The sequence below is a fragment of the Budorcas taxicolor genome, chromosome 16 (genome assembly GCF_023091745.1).
Source record: "Budorcas taxicolor isolate Tak-1 chromosome 16, Takin1.1, whole genome shotgun sequence".
Classification (NCBI taxonomy): Eukaryota; Metazoa; Chordata; class Mammalia; order Artiodactyla; family Bovidae; genus Budorcas; species Budorcas taxicolor.
In genome coordinates, this window is record NC_068925.1 from 61,605,271 (window position 1) to 61,629,012 (window position 23,742).

Consider the following 23,742-nt stretch of genomic DNA (forward strand, 5'->3'; position numbering starts at 1 on the left):
ATCTCTGAAATGGGAGTATTTTCATTTCTTATTTTGCAAATGAGTTTAGACAAAGGTAATCCCGAGGACAGAGGAGCCTGGTTGGCTACAGTCCATGGGGTTACAAGAGTCAGACACGACTAAGGGAGTAAACCACCACCAGCACCATTTGTTTGGAGAGGGTATTTTGCCGTGATGTCACAGTGAATCAATCAAAGATTAGGATCTAGACTTGGTCCTTATTCAGACCAAAACTCAGAATAGGCAATGGCAACCCACTCCAGTACTCTTGCCTGGAAAATCCCATGGACGGAGGAGCCTGGTAGGCTGCAATCTATGGGGTCGCTAAGAGTCGGATAGGACTGAGCAAGTTCACTTTCACTTTTCACTTTCATGCATTGGAGAAGGAAATGGCAACCCACTCCAGTGTTCTTGCCTGGAGAATCCCAGGGACGGGGGAACCTGGTGGGCTGCCGTCTACGGGGTCGCACAGAGTCAGACACGACTGAAGCGACTTAGCAGCAGCAGCAGCAGACCAAAACTCTATGTAAACCTGAACAGTGACCTGAAAAATGACTCAAGAACTATTATCTGTTCTGGTTTCTGTTTTAACTATCCTGTAATCATGAAGAAGCTGTTTTTCATCATTGTCTTCTTAACAGGATAACTCAGTGAATTAATGCCTTTAACAGAAACTGTAGTTCATGGTTTCTGTGTTTAATGTATTTCATTGTCCACCAAGAAGATAAGACAAAGTAAAAACTATCATCAATAAAAATAGTCCATCAGTTAGAATAGCACTGATTAGATAATTTTTATTCACTAAATATTTGTTTAGGAGCTACTCTTTGCAACATTTTCTGCTAGGCAAGCTGTAGAGTAATATGAAACTTAAAGAAGATATGCCCCTACCCATTAGGATCTCATAATTTATTATTGAAATAGACTTATAACTACTTCTGAAAGTTAATGATTTTCTCACTTTTCCAGGTACCTCTAAAATTCTCCCAACTTTGATTAGTTCTTTTGAATTCTGTTCTTTCAAGTTGGAAAGCCTCCTGGAGTTTCCTGACCTGCTTCTTGAAGAATGGGAGGGACTTAATGAAAAAATAAATGAGATGAAGTCTCAGTTGGATTCATCATTATACATTATTGGCACTGTTCCACAGTACATAGATATGGATTCTGGCCTGTAAGTTCTCATAGCTATCTGCTGGGTAGAAAGGAGTCCCCACTTCTCAGTACTTAGTCTCAATAATGGGTATTTGGGATCAAATGAGAAACCTTGACATCCTGTTCCTCCCAGGAAGAAAGCCATCTGACTGGGGGCTGGAGGGTGAACGAGTCCTGGGTTCTTAACTACAGCAATCTACAGTGCAGTTTCTGCCTCACTGAGCTGGGAAGGGGAAGAACAGTAGTTTGCGTTCAAATACCATGGACTCTTGCCCTTCCTACTGACTCTTCATAAATTGTCTTGAATATGTATTTCTTCAGTTGCTGTCTGTCCTTGAAACCATGTCCAGAGGCTTTCAATATTTTATTGTTCTGTTTTAGTAATTTTACTAATTTCACCGGAGAGTGGGTCACCTTTTCTCCTCACACTGTCATGCTGGAAGTTGATCTCTTGAGAGGATTTTAAAATTCATACTTCTTACTTTGTGGCCTCACTGGTATAGAAGTGAATGTAAAGGGTGTGAGTGTGAGTTTTTACAGTAGAGAGCTAACAGTGAATGTAAGGTCTACATTATTCACAACTGGCTACCTATGTGAGGTGAGGTTAGGCAGGTTGTCAGTGGGTAGCCTTTCTACCAAATATCTTAGGGCTTTAATTCACCTTTCTCTGAATTCTCAAGCAAATGTTCACACCAAAGTTTACTAGGCCCAGCCCAATGAAACCCTTTCTTTTATCTCACATTTACTTTTATACTCTTAAGTAAGTCACTTACCTTTATTTTCCTTGCTTTTCCCTTCAGGGAACTACAAACACATATATTTAACATGATTCAACAGTGGCTTTTGAAGATAGGTGGTGAGATTAACAATGGTAACATGGAACTTCAGCGCCAAGTATGTACCTGCAGGAATTTACTAGACTGTTTTTTGCCTTGGCTGCGAGTTTTCTTCAAGGGAAAAACCAAGTCATGGCTAATTGAAGTAGGAGACTGGGAGGGCAAAATGGGAACTTGCATAATTACTCAAATGGTTTTCAGTGGATTTTTAAATGAGGTATGTTACTGCGTTTGGAATGAAGTTTCAGCAATGATCAAAAGTTTTTGAGATCCAGTTATTATTTTTACTCTTTACTCAGTGTATGGAGAAGGCAATGGCACCCCACTCCAGTACTCTTGCCTGGAAAATCCCATGGACAGAGGAGCCTGGTAGGCTGCAGTCCATGGGGTCGCTAAGAGTCCGATACGACTGAGCATCTTCACTTTCACTTTTCACTTTCATGCATTGGAGAAGGAAATGGCAACCCACTCCAGTGTTCTTGCCTGGAGAATCCCAGGGACGGGGGAACCTGGTGGGCTACAGTCCATGGGGTTGCACAGAGTCGGACACGACTGAAGCGACTTAGCAGCAGTATACTGAAAAAAATTCCCTCAATAGTGTTAATCATTTTAAGGATTTATGTTGGTGCCCTTGACTGGCTGAAGGGATGACAGAAACTTGTTTCTAGGAAGAAAGACAAAATGCTACAGTACAATTGGTTTATAGTTGTTAGAATAGGGACTTGCCCTGCCATTCTGAGGAACTGAACCTGTGGGCTTCTTAACTATCACAACAAGAAGTAATAATTTCCAATGGATGTCTTAGTTTATTATATTTACTCCCACTTCCGAATCTTAATTATAATCTAAATTTACACAGGAGTCTCTTATTATAAGTAAATATAATATGCAAATATATGATGTTACAAAATTGATAAAATGAAGTTAGCTAATTTTAATATTGCTTAAATTAGGAATTTGAAAGGCAGAGATCAGCGTGTTATATGGGAATGCTACTTATGAAGCATTATATCAGTCTGTGAGCATGCTGTAAATATAGAAACACCAAGAGTTGAAGAGCAAATATGTTAAGACTGGAAATATGGATATAGGGGATCTCCAGACCCGTGAGAAATTTCTGATTTAGAACACAACCAGAAGTAAGAAGAAAAAGGGTAGGAGAGTGCCTGTCACATAGTGAGACTCAGTAAATATTTCTTTGAAGTAAGAAGGGACATTCCAACATTGCTGATGTTTTGTGGTGTTGCTACATTAACACCTTCTTTGATGAGATACTCAGTTTACTATTGGGGGTTATCTCTGGGGAATCATAGTCTCAATTTTTAATATTATGGAATTCAGTTTTTATAATACAGGATTATTTAGAAAGTACCTTTATATACTTCTCTATACATCTCCATTTTGATGCTATAAGATTATAATATAGTTAAACTGAATAGAAAACTTGCAAGATTATATATTTTTCAAGAAACTGTATATATCCATATTAATCTATGTTAATTGGTATAAGTATTTAAAAATGGAAAATTTTATCTTTATTTTATTCACCATTTATTTTTCTTTCTCATCCACTTTCTTCCAGATTTTTTTTGTTTGTTTTTTTTCTTTATACCTTTAGTTTATCTAATCTGTGCTGCTTGGCAGTAAAACCGATCGTCAAAGATTTTTTATTGTGTATCTCTATTAGCAAAAAATCATTGAACAATTCATTTCTAACTTATATGTGAGACTTACTCTATTGACTTTTTTTCTACATTGTAAAATATATATGACTAGTCAAAAGGGATGAGATGGATAATATTTTAAAATTATTTTCAGTAATGATTTTTTAAAAAACTGATGTGATCTAATAGGCTTCATAATTTTTTTATAAGCACAGGTTAAGGTTTAGTGACAAAGCCATCTGAAGGTCTGCTTCTAAGTTCAGTTTACTTTGTTTTTTTTTTTAAGGACTGTCATTGCTAAAATAATAGCTTGCAGAGAAGCAATCCAAATTTTTGGAAGAAATTCATTATAGTAAAATTTTCCATCTGCCATAATGTCAGTCAGTGGTTTTTATAAACATTAGACAATACAGCATTTCTTTTTTTAAGCAAAAGATTGTCAATCAATTGAAACACTTTATTTGTAAGATTTTAAAACAATGCTAAAGCTGAAACTCTAGTACTTTGGCAACCTCATGCGAAGAGTTGACTCATTGGAAAAGACTCTGATGCTGGGAGGGATTGGGGGCAGGAGGAGAAGGGGACGACCCAGGATGAGACGGCTGGATGGCATCACCGACTCGATGGACTCGAGTCTGAGTGAACTCCGGGAGTTGGTGATGGACAGGGAGGCCTGGTGTGCTGCAATTCATGGAGTCGTGAAGAGTCGGGCACGACTGAGCGACTGAACTGAACTGCAGCAGCAGCAGCAGAGTTAGGGGAAGGGCAGCTCTTCTTGCTGCTGCTGCTGCTGCTAAGTCACTTCAGTCGTGTCCGACTCTGTGCGACCCCAGAGGCGGCAGCTCAACAGGCTCCCTCATCCCTGGGATTCTCCAGGCAAGAACACTGGAGTGCATTGCCATTTCCTTCTCCAGTGCATGAAAGTGAAAAGTGAAAGTGAAGTCGCTTACTCCTAGTGATCCCATGGACTGCAGCTTACCAGGCTCCTCTGTCCATGGGATTTTCCAGGCAAGAGTACTGGAGTGGATTGCCATTTCCTTCTTCAGAGGACCTTCCTGACCCAGGGATCAAACCTGGGTCTTCTGCATTGTAGGCAGACGCTTTACCATCTGAGCCACAAGGAAAGTCCTTAACTCTGGTCCTCACTAAATCCCGTGCTGGGCTTGATTTGATTGAAGGGTTGGATTGAGTAGATTAGATTGATTAGTTTGATTAGTTTGGTTTGACTGATTTAATTTGTATCAGTTCCTCACTAAAGCCTATGGGCCTCACTAAGGCCTAACACTGTTCCTCACAAAGACCTGACTCTGATCTAAGGATTTAATTGATTGGATTGGGTTAATTGAACTGGATTGATTGGATTGATGTGATAGTTGATTTGTTAGAAAACAGTTCTATTTTAAACTTTTTATGGTTTTTGCTGTTTGATTTATTTTAAACGGGTCATTTATATTATAATCTTTTTTTTTTTTTAACAGATGGATGAATTGCATATACCCATGATCCAGTGGATGGTAAATTTGCTGATTTTAATGATACCTGACTTTCCTGATCCAGATACTCTCATAAATTTGGAGAATAGTGCTGAAAAACATGACGTAGGAATTGCCAAGTTAGAGCTAGATGCAATGGCCCTGGCAAAAAAGTTGTCCCAATATTCCAGCTATTTGAGCAGGTGAAACTATCTGGTTATTGTATTATTTCTGTTGAAAATTAAATATGACATAAAGCAGAGATAAAACACTGTAAATCAACTATACTCCAATAAAAATTGGAAAAAAAAAAAGCAGAGGAGAGAAGGGCAGTTAGTAGTAGCAATAAGGCATTGTTTTAAAGCCCTGAAAGAAATACTAGTTCAGTTTTTAAACTAGCTTCAACACTGTCCTGTTGGAATGTGAAATTTTGGTGTTTTCTTAATTACTTTAGAATTCCTTTGAAAACAGTGTTAGCATAAGCAGAATAGGAAGTGTATATGTATGTGGGAGTGAGAAGTAAAACAAAAAAAACAACTAACCAAACCAGCTGCATAAATAAATTGCAGTTTTGCACCTACTGTCGGGGGAGTGAGTATAATTTGCATATGTAATTCCATGCAAAATTGAATGTATACTTTTATATGTTTTACTAAACACCAACCAAAACACATTTTAAAACAGCAAAAAGTGAGGAACTTTCCTGGTGGTCCAGTGGCTAAGACTCTGAGCTCTCATTGCCAGAGGCTTGGGTTTGATCCCTGGTCAGGAAACTAAATCCCACATGCCACAGCTAAGACCCAGTGCAGACAAATAAATTTTTTTAAAAAGAGGAAAAAAGCCTTATATCTGAAAACCTAGAAGATTCCCATCAAATAAAGAAGATGTCTATAAAACTACTTTTTTAACTAGGAAGCCTACTGTAACTATGATGACTTCAGATTTGAGAAGTCGCTTTTACAATTTAGCCAGTTTTGCCTTCATTTCCATTCAGTGTTACCAATGGTTGAACGTGACTTGAATGGAGGGGCGGGGAGGATAGGACTGAGAAACTGAGCAAGAAGCAAATTATTCTGTGGTCAATCAGTAGCTTAATTATTATGGTAAACTTCCACTGTATTTGGACTTATAAGAGAAACCAGCAATAAAAAGGTGATGCTCTGAATGTGTGTGTGTGTGTTTTTTTTTTCAGTTGTTGCAAAGAGCTGGTAGTAGCTATGGCTGTGAATAAAGCAAGTCACTTAGAAAAAAATCCTGATAAGGAACTTAATGAACTGGAGAAGATGAAGGTAATAACTCTATATTCCCCTTACTTATGTTTTATTTGTTTTAAGTAGACTTTTTAGGCATAATTGCTTTACAACAAACTGCACGTATTTAAATGTGCAATTTGGTAATTTCTAAAATGTACATACACTTGTAAAATAATCACTATGATTGAGAAAGGAGCATATCCAACAAACTCAAAGTTTCCTTGTACCCCTTTATACTCTCTCCTTACAGCCTTGTCCTATCCCAGACAATGTCTGGTCCACTTTCTAACACCAAAGATTAGTTTTCAAGTTTTAGAATTTATATAAATTGAATCATACAGAATATATACATTTCTTTGTCTGACTTCTTTGACGAAGCAGAATTATTTTTAGATTCACACTGCTGCTTTTATCAAAATTGCTTTTTAGTGCTGAGCAGTATCTCATTGAATGGAAATACACCATTTATCAACCATTCTTTGTTGATGAACATTTAAATTATTTCCATTTTTTATTATTACAAGAAAAGCTTCAATGGATATGCATGTACATATGCATTGCTTTCATTTGTCTTAAATAAATATCTAGAAATGGGATGGCTAGGTCATATGGCTTGTGTTTGTAGCTTTTTGAGAAACTGTCTTCTACGTTCCTGCCAGCAGTATATGAATGTTCCAGTTGTTTCAGACCCTTGCCAAAATTTGATTCGGTCAGTGATTTCAATTTTAGACATTCCAGTAAGTGGCTCGTGGTATGCCGTTGTAGTTTTAATTTGCATTTCCTTCCTGATCAGTGATGTTGAACATCTTTTCATGGGATTATTTGGCATTGCATCTCCTTTGGTGAACAGTACAAAGTTGCTAAGAGGGTAGATCTTAAAAGTTATCACAGAAAAAAAAATGTAACTATGTGAGGTAATGGATGTTAACTGAATTTGTTGTGATAATCATTTTGCAATACATACATAAATCATTATGTTGTACATATTAAACATGCAGTGTTATACATCAATTATAAATCAGTAAAACTGGAAAAATGCTAAAAAAAGAAATACAGTTGTTTTATAGTTTGGTTACTGGTTACTTGATATGTTTAAGTCATTACAAGTGAAATAAAATTAATAAACTGTTCAAGGAAAAAAGGCAAAATATCTGCTCAAATCTTTGGCCTTTTATTATTGGTTTGTTTGTTTTGTTATCATTGAATTTGAAAGTACATTATATATTCTGGATAAATGTCCTTTATCAGATGTGTGATTTAGAAATATTTTCTCTCAGTCTGTGACTTCCTTTTCTTCTCTTAACAATGTCCTTCAAAAAGGGGAACCTCTTAACTGATGAAGTTCAATCTATCATTTTTTTTCTTTTATGGGTCTTCTTTTGGTATTGTTATCTAAGAAAAATTTTGTATAGTAACATCTGAAGATTTATAGTTTTAAGCTTTGTGGGTTCAGATCTGTGACCCATTTTTTTCCTTTCTGGTGTCAGATATGGGTTGAAGTTCACTTTTTTGGCATTTGGATATCCAGTTGTTTAGCACCAGGTGTTGAGAAAACTACCGTTTCTCTATTCAGAAGCCTTTTCATCTTTTTTAAAAAGCTGGAGGGCACAGCAGCCCACTCTAGTGTTCTCGCCCGGAGAATCCCCATGGACAGGGGAGCCTGGCAGGCTACAGTCCGTGGGGTCCCAGAGAGTCAGACACGACTGAGCGACTAAGCACAGCACATTGATCGTATATATGGATATTATTCTGGATATTCTACTGTGTTCTGTTGATCTGTGTGTCCACATTGTCATCATTATCAAACTGTTTTGATTACTGTAGTTTTATAATGTTCTGAGATTAGTAATGTAAATCCTCCAAATTTGGTCTTTTTCAAGATTGCCCAAGCTATTCTAGGTCCTTTGCTTTCCATATGTGAAGTTTTTAGAATTAGCTTATCAATGTTTCCAAAGAAACCTATTGGGATTTTTCTTATGATTACATTTTATCTATTGATTAATTTGTGGAGAACTGACATCCTAACAGTATTGAGTCTTTGGGCCTGTGAAGATTGTATATCTCTTCATTTACTTAAGTTCTTTATTTCTTTCAGCAAAGCTTTGTAGTTGTCAGTATATAGGTCTTTGTAAGGTTTATTCCTATGTATTTTATATTTCAGTACTGTTGCAAATTATATTATTCTGTAATTTCAATTTCTTATTATTCTTTTGTAACAGGATTATCACTGATTTTAAAAAATTTTGATTTTATTGGCGTATAGTTGATTTACAATGTTGTGTTAGTTTCAGGTGTACAGCAAAGTGGTTCAGTTACACATATACATGTAGTCATTCTTTTTAGTGTTTATTTATTTATTTTTGGCTGTGCTGGGTCCGTGTTGCTGCACACACAAGCTTTCTCTAGTCGTGGAGAGCAAGAGCTACTCTTCCTTGTTGTGCACAGACTTCTCATTGTGGTGGCTTCTCATGTTGCAGAGCTCAGATACCAGGCATGCAGGATTCAGTAATTGTGGTGCCATGGACTCAGTTGCTCTGTGACACATGAGATTTTCCCAGATCAGGGACTGAACCCATGTCCCCTGCATTGGCAGACAGATTCTTATCCACTGGACCACCAGAAAGTCCCTATTCATTCCTTTTTAGATTATTTTTTCTTATAGGTGATCACAGAATATTGAGTAGAGTTCCCTGTGCTCTATAGGACGTCCTTGTTCATTATCTATCTTGAATATAATAGTTTGGGTATGTTCATCCCAAGCTGTTGATTTATCCCTTCCCCCCATGTTTTCCCCTTTGGTAATCATAAGCTTGCTTTTGATATCTGTAAGACTTTCTGTTTTGTAAAAGTTCATTTGTATCATTTTTTAAGAATGATTAAAAAAAATTTTTTTTATTAGATTCCACATGTGAGTGATATATTTATCATTCTCTGTCTGGCTTCACTTAGTATGGTAATCTCTAGGTCCATCCATGTTGCTGCAAATGTCAGTAATTCATTCTTTTTATGATTGTGTACTATTCTGTTACATGTGTATATACGTATCACATCTTTATTCCTCGGTTGATGGGCATTTAGGTTGCTTCCATGTCTAGGCTACAATGAGCATTGTATCATGATTTTTTAAATATATTTATTTCATATCTTGTGACCTTACTGAACTCACTTTTCCCTGCTAAGAAGTTTTTTTTTTTTCAGATTCCTTAGAATTTGCTATGTACCTACTTATATCATCTGCAGATAAGGACAGTTTTATTTATTTATTTCTAATTTACATGCCTTTAATTTCTTTTCCTTGACTTCTTCACTAACTAGAGTCTCCAGTACCAGACTGAGTAAAAGTGTTGAGAACAGACACCCTTGTTATATAGTTTGATTGATTTTTTATTATTTATTTATTCATGACTGTGCTGGGTATTCACTGTGTTGCGTGGACTTCCTCTAGTTGCCGTGCACAGGCTTCTCTGGTGGAGCACAGGCTTTAGGACACACAGGGTCAGTAGTTGCAGTGCTTGGGTTCTCTGGGTGTGGTGCATGGGTTTAGCTGCCCCATGGGCATGTGGGATCTTAGTTCTCTGACCAGAGATCAAACTCATGTTCCCTGCATTGGAAGGCAGATTCTTACCCACTGGGCCAGCAGGGAAGTCCCTGATTGATTTTTGAATTGAATATTAAATGAACCTTACGTTCCCGGTATAAACCCCACTTGATCATGGTGTACTCTCTTTTTATATACTACTAAATTCAATTGGTTGAAGTTTTGTGTAGAATTTTTGCATTGATGTTCTTGAAGATACTAATTATATATTAGTAGTTTACTTTGTTTTCTAATATTTTTGGTTTCGATATTAGGGGTAATGTTTAGCCTCTTAAAATGAGTTGGGAAGTGTTTTACTCTTCTATTTTATAGAGCAATTTGTATAGAATTATATATTATTTCTTCCTTAAATGTTTGATATAATTCACCAGTGAAGTCATTTAGGTTTGTGAGAAAGTTTTAAATTACAAAGATAGAGCTATTCAGATATAAGGCTAGCCAGTTTCTCTACTGGGTTTAAGGAAATTTCCTTACTGCATATAGGGCTATTATATCTTCTTGAGAGAGCTCCTTAGCTTTGGTCTTGTTAGGAATCTGTAATTTCATCTAAGTTGTCTAATTTATTGATGTAGAGTTGCTCATGTTATTCCCCATTATCCTTTTAATAATTATAGGATGTCCACTCTTGTCCCTGTTATTGAAAATTTGTATTTTTTCTCTTTTTGTTCTCATCAGTCTATAAAAAGATTTATCTATTTTTTGATCTCAAAAACTTGATTTTGCCTTTACCAATTTTTCTCTATTTTTCTGTTTCGCTGATTTCCACACTGCTCTTTATTATTTCCTTATTTCTACTTATTTTGGATTTAATTTACTCTTCCTTTTCTTGTTTCTTAAGGTATGGTGACTCAGTGGGTAAAGAGCCTGCCTGCAGTGCAGGAAGTGTAGTTTGATCCCTGGGTGGGAAAGATCCCCCGGGGGAGGACATGGCAACCCACTCCAGTATTCTTGCCTGGAGAATCCCTGGACAGAGGAGCCTGGTGGGCTGTAGTCCATGGGGTCGCACAGAGTTGGTCACTACTGAAGCGACTGAGTACATGCACGTAAAGTATAGCTGAGCTTATAATTTCGAAACCCGCCCATAAACAGTAGAAGGGATATTGTATTATGCTGTGTCAGGACTGGTGTATAGAATGCAGGCAGTTTTCTATTCTTTGGTCTGTTTGATGTTTAAATGACTGTTCTCATTAAATTCTGATCTCACAGTTTTTTAAAAAAATGGATTATAACAAAATTTTAAGTGCAGTATCTTATGAATTAATTTAAAAATCTCTAAGAAATGGAAAATTTCTAGGAAAATATACAGTAACATTAATTTTAGAAGTATAAAACTGGTCAATTTTCAGAGAAGAAACTGATACATTTGTTGAAAAAGAGCCTCAAAATTTTGCCTGGACTCCATAGATGTATTCAGACTTTGAAGGAGAAGGTAATCCCCACGCCATAGAAACAGTTTAAGAGCATAGGTAATGATTGAACTTTTCCCCAGTTTATTTTGTATAGCTGGCAAAGTTTTTTTTAGTGTTAGTCACTCAGTTGTGCCTGACTCTTTGCAACCGCATGGACTGCAGCCTACCAGGCTCCTCTGTCCATGAGATTTTCCAGGCCAAGGATACTGGAGTGGGTTGCCATTTCCTTCTCCAGGGGATCTTCCCAACCCAGGATTGAACCCGGGTCTCCTGCACTGCAGATTCTTACTCATTGAGCTACAAGGGAAGTCAGATGAAGTCAAACTACAAATGAAGTTTAGGAGCAATAAACTTCATAAATATCGATGCTAAATCCAAATTTTAAAATAGAAATTCCATTCAGTAGAAACTTAAAATAATAACACTATGAATAACTAGGGTACGTGTCAGGAGAGTAAGAATATTTTAGTATTAAAATATGTTTTTATAGGTAAATTTTACTTCTCATATAGGAACTGAAATGTCTTTTAGTTTTGTTTCCAGGAAGACCTCAGAGGCATTGTTTCCAGCAGATTTGTGTGCCTCTGAACTGAATGGTCTCTTGGATCTTATAGCCCTTATACTGTGCATCTGGAAGTATGCTCACATCTTCTCAGGCCTGCTGCTGCCCACCCGGATATGGTGAATATCCTGGTTTTGGTAGGCTGGATCTGCCATAGATGGTAGTAGGGACTCATCAGCCTGTTTTGTTATATACCTTATTTCTCATTTACTTAAATGGAATAGAGTTATGTGATGAGACCACATTTTCAGATAAGGATGATTTTAGAATGAAGATTCAGGGTGCTTTGAGGTATATCTCCTCATTAAAGTTAAAGCTATAGAGGGGACTTCCTTGGCAGTCCAGTGGTTGAGACTTTGCCTTTCAGTGCAGGAGGTGTGGGTTCCATCCCTGGTCAGGGAGCTCAAGATCTCATATGCATCAAGGCCAAGAAACCAGAGCATAAACAAGAGAAGCCATATTGTAATAAATTCAATAAAGACTTTAAAATTGGTACACATAAAAAAAAATCTTTAAAACAATGTTAAAGCAATAGCAATATGGGGGAGATGTTATGGTGAGGGGATCTTGGGGACTTACATAAAGTCATTCAGGACATTCTCTGGTGGTCCAGTGGTTGCAACTTGGTGCTTTCACTGCAGGGTCCCGGGTTTGATCCCTGGTCGAGAACTAAGGTCCTGCAAGCTGCATGGTGCTGCCCAAAAAAAAATCCATATTAGGAGATTTCATAAGAGCTTTATGCAGTGGATCATTCACAGCCTAATTCACCCCAGCCCCTGACTGGAGGTCCATGACCTAACCATCTCAGAATCTATCCTTTCCACCAGGCATATTCAATCTTCTGTTGAGCTCTTTCTCATTTATTTACTATTTTTTTGCCAACAATTTCAGATTAATAAACTGGGAAGGTGTTATCAGAGAAGGCTGAGGATCTGCTCTTCCACCAGAAGTAAGACTTTAATTGATCCTATGCTCGGGCCTTTTTTCCTCCCAAATGCATCTGTCCCCTCTTTAAGCCTGAGGCTGAGGCCTTTCAACGGGTCTGTCGAGCTAGTTTATGGCTCAACAGCCATGCACCTGCCCTGGAACCACCTCAGTACTCTTTATTTTATTTTTAAATTAATGGTTAGTTCCCCTCTCATTAGGGTTAACTTCATTTCAAATTCATCCCCATCCTGACTACTACTGTCTTCCTCTCATCTCCTGGACAACCTGTGTGGTATGTGAATCTTTATGACATTAGACTCTGGAACTTATATGGCCTTAGGCATATCCTACAAGGTGAAGAGTAGAAGATGGTTCTCCAGAGAAGCTTTCTCTAGTGTGGGCATACTGTGATGCTGTGTGGCTTGCAGCACACCCCAGCTACATTCCAGCCCCTGAAGAAGAACATCTTGCCAACCCAAAGGACTGATATTTGAGCTTAATGATGGTTTCCCACAATCTGATACTTCTTGGGCTCCTTCCTGATAAACGTGAGAGTTGCATGATGCTGGACTGGTTTCTGGATCGGGAGGCCTCTTAAGTCAGCATCCTCTGGAGTTTGATCACTCCTACTGGTGGTTCATACTCCACTCTACCATAATAATCCCCTAGAGAAATGACTTCTTCATGAAGTCTTGGGGATGATCTAGTTCCCCAAGACCATCAAGGCAGTGCAGTAACTAATGCCCCTATTTACCTCCCATCTGATCCTGATATATTCATTCAGACCTCACCCAGCTGGGCTGCCATCTTCCAAGAGGACTCAGTTCTTGGGATTCTTACCCCTATGCCTGTTTCTGAAAAAAAGATGATCTTAGTGCATATCAGCTGCTTCACTTGGGAATGAGACTTGCTTATGTTTTCATTTGCTGTTTAGGAACACTATGTCAAAGAGTCCTGGCATCCAGTCAGAGTACAACCACTGGGTCCACTACAGTTGAAGCAGCTGCTGAAAACCTAGAATAAGCCAGATATCTTTTTTCAGTTGTGTTAGGTTGATCATCTATAATGTGCCAGGTGTCTAGATTTAGAGTCGCTGATGCCTTGGAGTTTGTTCATAATCTGAGCAATCAGCAGATTACCTGGAAAGATTTCTGAAATAAACTTCAGCAGGCCAAGACTGGTGAAAGACACACACTGACCAGCACCTGATAGTTCTGAGAACATGTGGGAAGGAACAATCCTTTCAATGCCAAACACCTACCATGATAGAAATGAGAAGACTTCTGGCTGGTGCCCTTCAAACTGACTTCTGGCTGCAACTGATGCCATTCTTTCTTGTCTTGCCCTGTGTAATCTATCAAGACCCTGCTATCCACCTTGGGCTATAGTAACCTTTATGTTGCCCAAGATACTACTGCCAGTTTCAGGATGTGGGCCTCTGAAAAGAGTATGAGTTTGAAGAGTGGTGCTGGAAAGTTGCCTCTTGCAGTGTTCCAGCAGGTAAACTCAGAGATCTCAGCTTTGTTACCCTTTTGGGGGGACTTGGAGATGATGGATTCTTAATAACTACATTACCACTGTGGACCTACCACTTAGAAAACTATCTCCTGTAGCCTTTTGTTCGGTTTTTGATCCTCTATAATAGGCTTAACATTTAGGACCTTCTCCTTCTCCCCAGACATGAATTTTAGTCTTTTCACTTCACATCAGAAGCATTTATTAACAGCCCTGAATCAGACATTATCAGAATCAGAGTGTTGATGGAAGGAGATCCACGTGTATTGATTGGCAACCAGGCTATCTCCGTTTAGCTCATCAAAAGTGATGTTAAAGGTTTTTTAGGAAAACTTCCTTGACTGTATAGATAGCCATGAAACTTTTATAAAAAATTCATATTGGGACTTCCCTGATGGTCCAGTGACTAAGACTCCACACTCCTAATGCTGGGGCCTGAATTTGATCCCTGGTCAGGGAACTTTCCACATGCTACAGTGGAAAGATCCACATACCACAACTAAGGCCCTGTGCAGCCAAATAAGTAAATATATTTTTTAAAAAACTCGTAGTGGTATTTTTCCCACCAGTAAGGAAAAATATGTTCTATGGTAGTATTTTCAATGTCTCAGAAGTTGGTAAGAAAATGTCTAGGATGTGCTTTATAGACTGCAATTCAGCTGAAGATAGTTGATTTCTCATGGATGGTGAACTAACTCTGAAGAACTAAAACTTTTAAAAGGTCATTACTATTTTTAAAATTGACTGCTGGGAGCCAGCGTGAGGAATTCCACCCGTGACAAGGTCATGCGGCAGAGCTCTGATGGCAAGGCTAATCAGACCTCAGGTTTTCCCCCTGGAATTTCCTGAGCATCCACCCCCACCCCCCCACCCCCCCCCCCCCAAAAATAAGAATCTGCCTGCTTTTCCACTCTTCTGACATTCTCTGGAAAAAGTCAGTTCAGGGCTTTAGTCTTCTGCATTTGAAAGAGTGTTTCAATCCAAAAACCCCTCTGATGGCTTTCTAGCCTGCCTGCAGGACTCGTACAGCTGTGCATGTGATTGTTTGAGGCCTCCTGACCGCAGGAGGCACCGGAAGCTTAAAACATCCTAGGAACGTAGGGGCTTCCGAGGAGTCGAAATCATTAGAATAGGACTGATTAAAAGTTTCATTTGTTGAGCCAATACTTGCTGCCAAATTTTCATATCCTTTATTTCTAGATATAGTTGGTATATAGAAAAAAAAGTAGTAGGCCTGGCATTAGCAACATTAAATCTTTGAGTTAAGTACCTTCTTTGTTATAACCCACTGTACCTTTGTTCTATAGAGATGTAACTTTAATGCTTTAAGGAGATGCAGATTAAAGAAAAACACTTCAGGGGAAACGAGATTAACATTTGTTAAGAAAGAGCCAAAAAAGTGTTAGCAAGCCTCCTGGCCAGAAGATAATGTAAATCACCTGAGACCTTTTGTATACAAAAAAGATATACAGAAAGAATCAGGACTGCTGCCCCTGCGCGACTCTGTATCTTCCATTACGTAAAATTTAGGGTATATAAACACCTTTTAAATAATAAAGTTAGAGGGGGTTTTTGCACAAGCCTGGCCTCCCCCGTGTCGATTCTTTCTCTTGCTCCCTCCCTCTCCTTTTCAGGCTGATCCCTTGGAATGTGGAGGCTCACTGTCTACCTACTTGTCCTGGCTTCTAAGATCCATAAGAGAGAGAGCCCAAGGCCGGGCACTCTCCGATATTCAAACGGGTGCCGGCGGCCTAACGTAGACGGTGCAAGCTCCTTGTCTGGAACTTCATTGGTTTTCCACGTAACCCAAGTTAATCAGCCTCTTCTCTCCACTTAATTTTCCTACTACACTATGTCTTCCTAATCTAATCTTATATTAATAAATAAATACGTCTTTCCTCGCCAACACCGTCCCCGCTTCGAATTCCCTGGATCCACCGGGGCTGGACCCTGGCAATTGACAAATGTTTTTGTTCTAGGTATGATAAAGTTAAAATATGCATCAAATTTTTCAGCTGGAAGGATCTTTAGGGGCAGTGGTATGGTGGAGACTCAGGCTGCCTCACAAGAGCTGACTCAGCAGACCTCTTCCCAACTCTGCCTTCAGTGATAACATACTAAATTGATGACTACCATTGGAATTTCCCTATGAGAGTATATATTTTGGAATTCAACAAATGCTACAAATTAGGGATTCCCCCCCACCAATAAATGTTTTACCAGCTCCCCAGTACATAGGGGTCATCTAGAATAAACGAACAGCTTCATCTGTTTTTAATAGATGAAGACTATTAAGAGTTTACTCAAGAAGCCACAACCAATTAGAAGAACTAAAGACTAGAACCCAATACTTTCATCTCCCTTGTTTGATCCTCTTTCTGATATGCAGTAAGACATTGACCTAACTCTTTGAATGCAAAATTTAAACTTAGTGATGTTAACAGAGCTGTGGTAAACTTTTTATCTGAAGAGGCTTCTATTCCTTATTTATAAGGCAAGGGTTTGGATTAGATTTTTAAAAAAATTTTGGCTCTGATTTTCCACAATAATTACACAATAAAAGTTTAATCATGAGAAAAATATGGGACATATTACTACTTTTTATGGTTTGCTTCAGAGAAGGCAATGGCACCCCACTCCAGTACTCTTGCCTGGGAAAGCCCATGGACGGAGGAGCCTGGTAGGCTGCAGTCCATGGGGGTCTCAAAGAGTCGGACACAACTGAGCGACTGCACTTTCACTTTCCACTTTCATGCACTGGAGAAGGAAATGGCAACCCACTCCAGTATTCTTGCCTGGAGAATCCCAGGGACAGAGGAGCCTGGTGGGCTGCCATCTATGGGGTCGCACAGATTCAGACACAACTGAAGCGACTTAGCAGCAGCAGCAGCATGGTTCGTTTCAAGGACCTAAAGTGGGTAATTATTTCCCCACATGGTGCAATTTTTTTTTTTTGGGGGATGGTGTGAATGACCAAATCCCCTTCCCCAGAGAAAATAATGCTTCCTAGTTCCCTCTGCTTTTTTTCACTAATAAGGAATAACGCATCTTTTAAACACTGAATCCAAAGCTTAGCTGGTAGGAGATCTTAGTAAAGGTAGTTTTTCTGTTCCCTTTGTGGGAGTAAGACCTGCTGTGGACCAATCGTGTTATCTTGATAGATGAGAGATGAGCTCCTTTTCTAAAAAAGTGCTTCAACTTTATCACTTTATTGGGGGCAGAGGAAGTAATATTTTTGTAATCGTTAGGAGCCCTGGCCGCCTGGATTAGAATCTAAGCACAGTGCGTAAATATATATGTGACCTTGAGCGAGATGTTTAACTGTTCTATTCCTCAGTTTCCTCATCTTAAAAAATGAGGCTAGTAATAGTCTCATAATGAGGATTGAATGAGTTAGTAATGTACAACGCATAGAACAGAGTGCTATGTAAGTGTTTGGTGCTGTTATTGTCATATAATTGTAATTGACCCTGGTCAGTTGCATAACATTTATTGAGACAAGTCGTTAGACCTTAGTAAATCCAACAGCCTTTCTGCCTCTAATTTTATAGCACTTCACTACTTGTCCCATTTCAACCCAGATCCCAAACCCTGTTGATAAGAGATGATATGATTTAGGTCTATATTAATAGAAAATCACTTCTGGACAAATCTTTGAACTGAACTGATACAAAGTTAATTGAATGGAGTTATATTTAGAGGACTTCCTCTTAGCGGTTCCTCAGTAGGCGTAAGTGAATAAATTAGTTGGTATAATCTGATTTTTTCTGTTTAGTGATTATCTTTTGTCTCTTCTCAGAGAGAATGTTATGATTGGATCACCACGTCCTCTTACCTCCTTTCTGGCCTCAAAGGCAGAAAAATTAAGTTACTGACAGATGAAGAAAAACAGCAGCTACTTGGAGAAGAGGTATTTTCCATGGGTTAGCACTGGTCATCATTCACGCTTTTCCTGTATTTCAGTAGATAAGAGCGCCTTGACTCTTTCCAAAAAATGTTTTGAATCCTCATTCATTTACTCTCTGAGAATTTGGGTTCTGACCAAGAGCACTGGCAGGTCTTCTCTCTTCTAAAGAAGAGAGTCCTCACCCAAACACCTCTTTTCACTTTCTTGGAGGGTGATTTTGCCTCCTAGGATATGGCAACCCACTCTAGTATTCTTGCCTGGAAAATCCCATGGACTGAGGAGCCTGACAGACTATATGGTCCAGAGGGTCACAAAGAGTGGGACGAGACTGAGCGAGACACAACATATTACAGAGGGGAGCTGCCCTGCCACTTCCTGAGGCATCGCCTCAGACCTCTCTGCTTCTGCCCACACCCCTCCTTCTCCATTTAGTCTCAGTCTTCCCATCCAAGGTTATGTCTTCCTTTGGGTACTTAATCTCATGTGCATTGTCGTCTTTCTTTAGTATCTTTAATGCCTTCCTCTCTCATGATTCCATTTTATCAGTGTATTAGCAATCTATAATCACGATCTCTCTCCCATCTGAGAAAATATGTCCTTTGATTTTTTCTCCTCCTTTACGACTTCTTTCCCTCCTTCCTAGCACAATCACTTTTCTTAAAACTCTATGTAAAGTCCCCCAGTGATCTTATTGTCAGATCCAGGTGTCTCCAATCCCGTATTTAACCTGACTTCTCTGTAGCATTTGATCCTGTTAACCATTCACTTTTTTGGTCATCTCTCTTTACAAGACAAAAATTCCATCTTTCTCCTACTGCTTTCTTTTCATGTAGTCTTCCACCTCTGCCTGCCTCTTAAATGTTGATATTCTTTCCTTGGCTTATTTTCCCTCTCATTCAACACTCTCCACACTGCTATGTTAATCCTGTAGTTTTAACCACCTGTTAACTGAGGATCCCAAGTCAATGAATATCATGTACCTAATGGCTTCCCTGGTGGCTCAGCTGGTAAAGAATCCACCTGCAATGTGGAAGACCTGGGTTCAGTCCCTGGAGGAGGGCATGGCAACCCACTCCAGTATTCTTGCCTGGAGAATCCCCATGGACAGAGGTCTTGTCTGGAGAATCCTCATGGACAGAGGAGCCTGGCAGGCTACCGTCCATCGAGTTGCAAAGAGTCAGACACAACTGAGCAACTGAGCACACAATGGCAGTCACAAACGTTTATTTTTACTTCAGTCTGTTTGATGGAGTTCGTCTCCAGCAAAGTCTGAAGAAGCCCCTGTTGCTACTGGAGCCGTAAACTATACAGGTGTGATCTGATGGCATATATGTCAATGCTCTTGGGTTTAAGAAGAAAGTTTCTGTCTATACACTTGCAGGACTTCTGTTTTACATTTATTAAAAAAAAAGATTTATTTTTTAAATTTTGGCTGTACTGTGTGGCTTGTGGGAATTCCCCAACCAGGGGTTGAACCTGGCCACAACAATGAAAGCTCTGAATTGTAACCGCTAGACTACCAGGGAACTCCTTATTTTACATGTAAACACTGAAAACAGACACCATCTTTCTAAGTTGTACACCCTTAACAAATACTCATTTTTTCTTTGCTGCCCAGATCTTGGCCAGAATTATTTTGAATTAACCACTGAATGATTTCATTAACATTATACATCTTAAATTACAGTACAATTTTAGAAACTTAATGAAGTACCATAGATATGATCTTGGCTGCACTTCAGATCTAGGAAAAAATTCAAGACCTAAACAGAATCACAAAGACTTAAGAACAGAAAGGATTTTCAAGGTCGTTGAATTCAACCAACCATCAAATGCATGAAACTTAGTGTAACACCTACACAGTTGATCGTTAGGTCTGTGTTTGAGTATCTGAAGTGATAGAGAACTTTCAGAGTTAGTCCATTTGTTTTTGGTGAGCAGTGACTATTAGAACATTATTCTTTTATTGAACAAAATGACAGACGTTTCCTTGTAGCTTTTTTCCTACCTTCTGGTCCTAGTTCAGTCTTTGAGTTTGTAGGAAAAGGCTGATACGTCCTCCACATTATAGTATTTGCCACTATTCTATATTACGGTATTTCTGACATTTGAAACTAGCTATATTCAACCTAAGTCTGTGTCTAGGTTTTCTATTACTTTATATTAATCTGTCTATTCATCAGGCATCACCACAGTCTTTTAATTATTGAGGCCTTATGATACAATTTTATATTTGGTAGGGCCAGCACTTCCTCACTGATCTTTTTGGGGTGTTTGATGGCTACTCTTGTTTATTTATTCTTCTATATAATCTCCCTCTAGAAAATATATGATTCTTTAAAACTCAGGTGATATTAAATTTATATACTAACTTAGAACACACTTTTATGCTGTTGAGTAGTCCTGTGAAGAATATGGCTAATAGGATGTCCACCTGTATGCCTTTTAATAATGTTTTATCGTTTTCTCATTTTGCACATTTCTTGTAAGGTGGGCTTGAATATTTTATTTTTTGATATTTTAAATGGAATCTTCTTTTCCATTATACCTTCTAATTGGTAACTGTGTATATATTACTGATTTCTATATTTTAATTTTTTGTATGGTGACTCTACTAAATTATCTTATTTTAATAGTTTTTCAATAAATTCTTTTGGGTTCTCCAGATATTCAATTAAACCACCTACACATAGAAATAGTTTTACCTCTTTTCCCCCCCAATTATTATGCCTTTAATTGCTTTTTCTTATCTAATTGCATTGAATTATTCTTCTCCTCTTTCCTTCTGCCATAATCTTTAGAATTTTCATTAGTGAGGACCTGCTGAAGGCAAACTCAATTTTCAGTTGTCTGAAAAATGTCTTTTTTTCACCCTCATTCTTAAATTTTTTGCTGTGTATACAATTCTAGGATGATTTTCTCTCTGCACGTAGAAGATACTGTTTTCCACTGTTTTCCGGGTTTTATTGTTACCAAACTGACAATTGAAAATCCAGCTGCCAGACTTCCTTTGTGGCTGAGTGGTGAATAATACACGTGCCAGTGCAGGAGACATGGGTTCGATCCTTGGTATGGGAAGTTCCCACACGCTGCGGAGCAGCTAAGCCTTTGTGCCACAACTGCTGAGCCTGTGCTCCGTGCACCCTCGAGCCCGTGCTGTGCAACAAGAGAAGCCAGGCGATAAGTCTGTGTACTGCAGCGAAGGGTAGCCCCCAGTCGTTGCAACTAGAGAAGAGCCCATGTGGAAAGGAAGACCCAGCTCAGGCATAAATAAATAAACAAAAATCCAGCTGTCAATTCTTTTGAAGTTCATCTCTCTGGCTGCATTTAAGATATTCTTTTTTACTTTGGCATTTTGCAACTTCACTCTGATAAATGTGGATGAAGTTTTTCTTTTCAAATTTTACCTGGGATTCTCTTGGTTTTCGGAATCTTTGGCTGGGTGTCTTTCATTAGATTTGGAAAATTCTCAGTCATCAACTGTTCAATTATTGTCTCTACTGTATTTTCTCTTTCCCTTCCTTCTGTAACTCTGAATGGATATATATTGGAATCTGTCCCCAATGTCTTTTAATTCTTTATATTTTCTATCTCTTTGCCTCCCTGCATTGATCCCTGGATGATTTCTTCTGACTTAATTTCCAGTTCACTGATTTGCTCTTTAGCTGAGTTTAATCTGCTCTTAAAGCTTTCTGTTGAGTTTGAAATTTAATTGTTCAAGTTCTATTTGGTTCTTTTTCAAGTCTGATTATTTTGGTAATCTTTCATAGTTTCAATCTCTTATTTCTTTTAAAGTTAAATATAACTATGTAGCCTATCTGATAATTTGAACCTATGTCTATATAAAAATATTAATTACAGTATTATTTATAACAAAATATAAGAAACAATATAAATACTGATCAATAGAAAATTGCTTTCATAAATTATGATATGTTCAAGTAGTAGAATTCCATACAGATAAAATAGATGATTATATAGTGAAATAAGAATCACCCATGATATGCTATTGAGAAAAGCAGATGAAGGAACATAACATTTATTATTTCATTTGTATGAATGTGTTTATATGTGGATAAAGCAGATGAGAATATTCAACAAAGTGATTCAAGTTGTTACCTCTGAGGGTTGAGATTATGAATTTCTCTGTAATGTTTCAAATATTTCATAGCAATAGTGTGTTATCAGGAAAAGTATTTTCATTTTGGAAAAATATCCTAATATACTATTTTTCTATACTATGTACATAACACTACAGCATAATTTAAAATTGCTATAAAATATCTTGTATGGTTTATACTACATTTTTTAATGGCATTTTTCTATTGTGGGTATTGAGCTTATGTATAGCTTTGTTTTATAAATATTGCTGCAGTAAACTTCTGAAGGACAGTCTTTAGTCAATATTTGTGCCGACTCCACTGGGTATTCAGCACTGTTGACTCCTTCTCTCTTCGCTTTTGGCTTTCCTTGTGACCCTTTCACACTTCTGAGGCAACTTTTAGCCTCCTTTCCAGTCTCCTCTTTCTTCCCTGACCCTTTTTGTGACTAGGTTCCTGTCCAAATAAGGTCTTGTCCCCTAGTCATTTCACAAGTTCTCCTTTGGCAATATAATTTACTTTCTTGGCTTTAAATAAATGCAGATAACTGTTAAATCTCTATCTATAACCAACAGCCTTCCAATCTCCAGATCCACAAATTCAGCTACTTACTTATTTTGCCCCTTCATGAGTCACAGCCTTGTGTAACTCAATGAAACTGTGATCCACACTATGTAGGGCCACCCAAGATGGACAGGTCATGGTGGAGAGCGCTGACAAAATGTAGTCCACGGGGGAAGGGGAATCACTTCAAACCACGTCAGCATTCTTGCCTGGAGAACCCCATGAACAGTATGAAGAGGCAAAAAAAAAATAGGACACTGGAAGATGAACCCCCTCGGTCTGAAGGTGTTCAATACCCTACTGGGGAAGAGCAAAGGGCAATTACTAATAGCTCCAGAAAGAATGAAGCAGCTAGGCCAAAACGGAAATGACACTCAGTTCTGGATGTGTTTGCTGGTGAAAGTAAAGCCCAATGCTATAACGAACAATATTGCATAGGAACTGGAATGTTAGGTCCATGAATCAAAGTAAACTGGATGTGGTCAAGCAGGAGATGGCAAGAGTGGACATTGACATCTTAGGAATCAGTGAATGAAAATGGACAGGAATGGGTGAATTTAATTCAGATGACCATTATATCTAATAATGTGGGCAAGAATCCCTTAGAAGAAATGGAATAGCCCTAATAGTCAACAAAAGAGTCTGAATTACAGTACTTGGGTGCAACCTTGTAAATGGCAGAATGGTCTCAGTTCGTTTCCAAGGCAAACCATTCAACATGACAGTAATCCAAGTCTATGTCCCAAGCACTGATGCTGGAGAAGCTCAAGTCGACCAGTTCTC

At 38.4% G+C, this 23,742-nt stretch overlaps 1 protein-coding gene across 1 annotated transcript in view; it reads left to right on the top strand.

The window, feature by feature from the left end:
* AXDND1 (axonemal dynein light chain domain containing 1) overlaps positions 1 to 23,742 on the top strand; it is a 73,107-nt gene that overhangs the window by 34,639 nt on the left and 14,726 nt on the right. Inside the window, exons 16-20 of the mRNA XM_052653580.1 lie at positions 970 to 1,171; positions 1,953 to 2,046; positions 5,131 to 5,327; positions 6,317 to 6,413; positions 18,188 to 18,298. Of these exons, the coding sequence (XP_052509540.1) occupies positions 970 to 1,171; positions 1,953 to 2,046; positions 5,131 to 5,327; positions 6,317 to 6,413; positions 18,188 to 18,298 (701 nt within the window). The remainder of the gene's footprint in view (positions 1 to 969; positions 1,172 to 1,952; positions 2,047 to 5,130; positions 5,328 to 6,316; positions 6,414 to 18,187; positions 18,299 to 23,742) is intronic.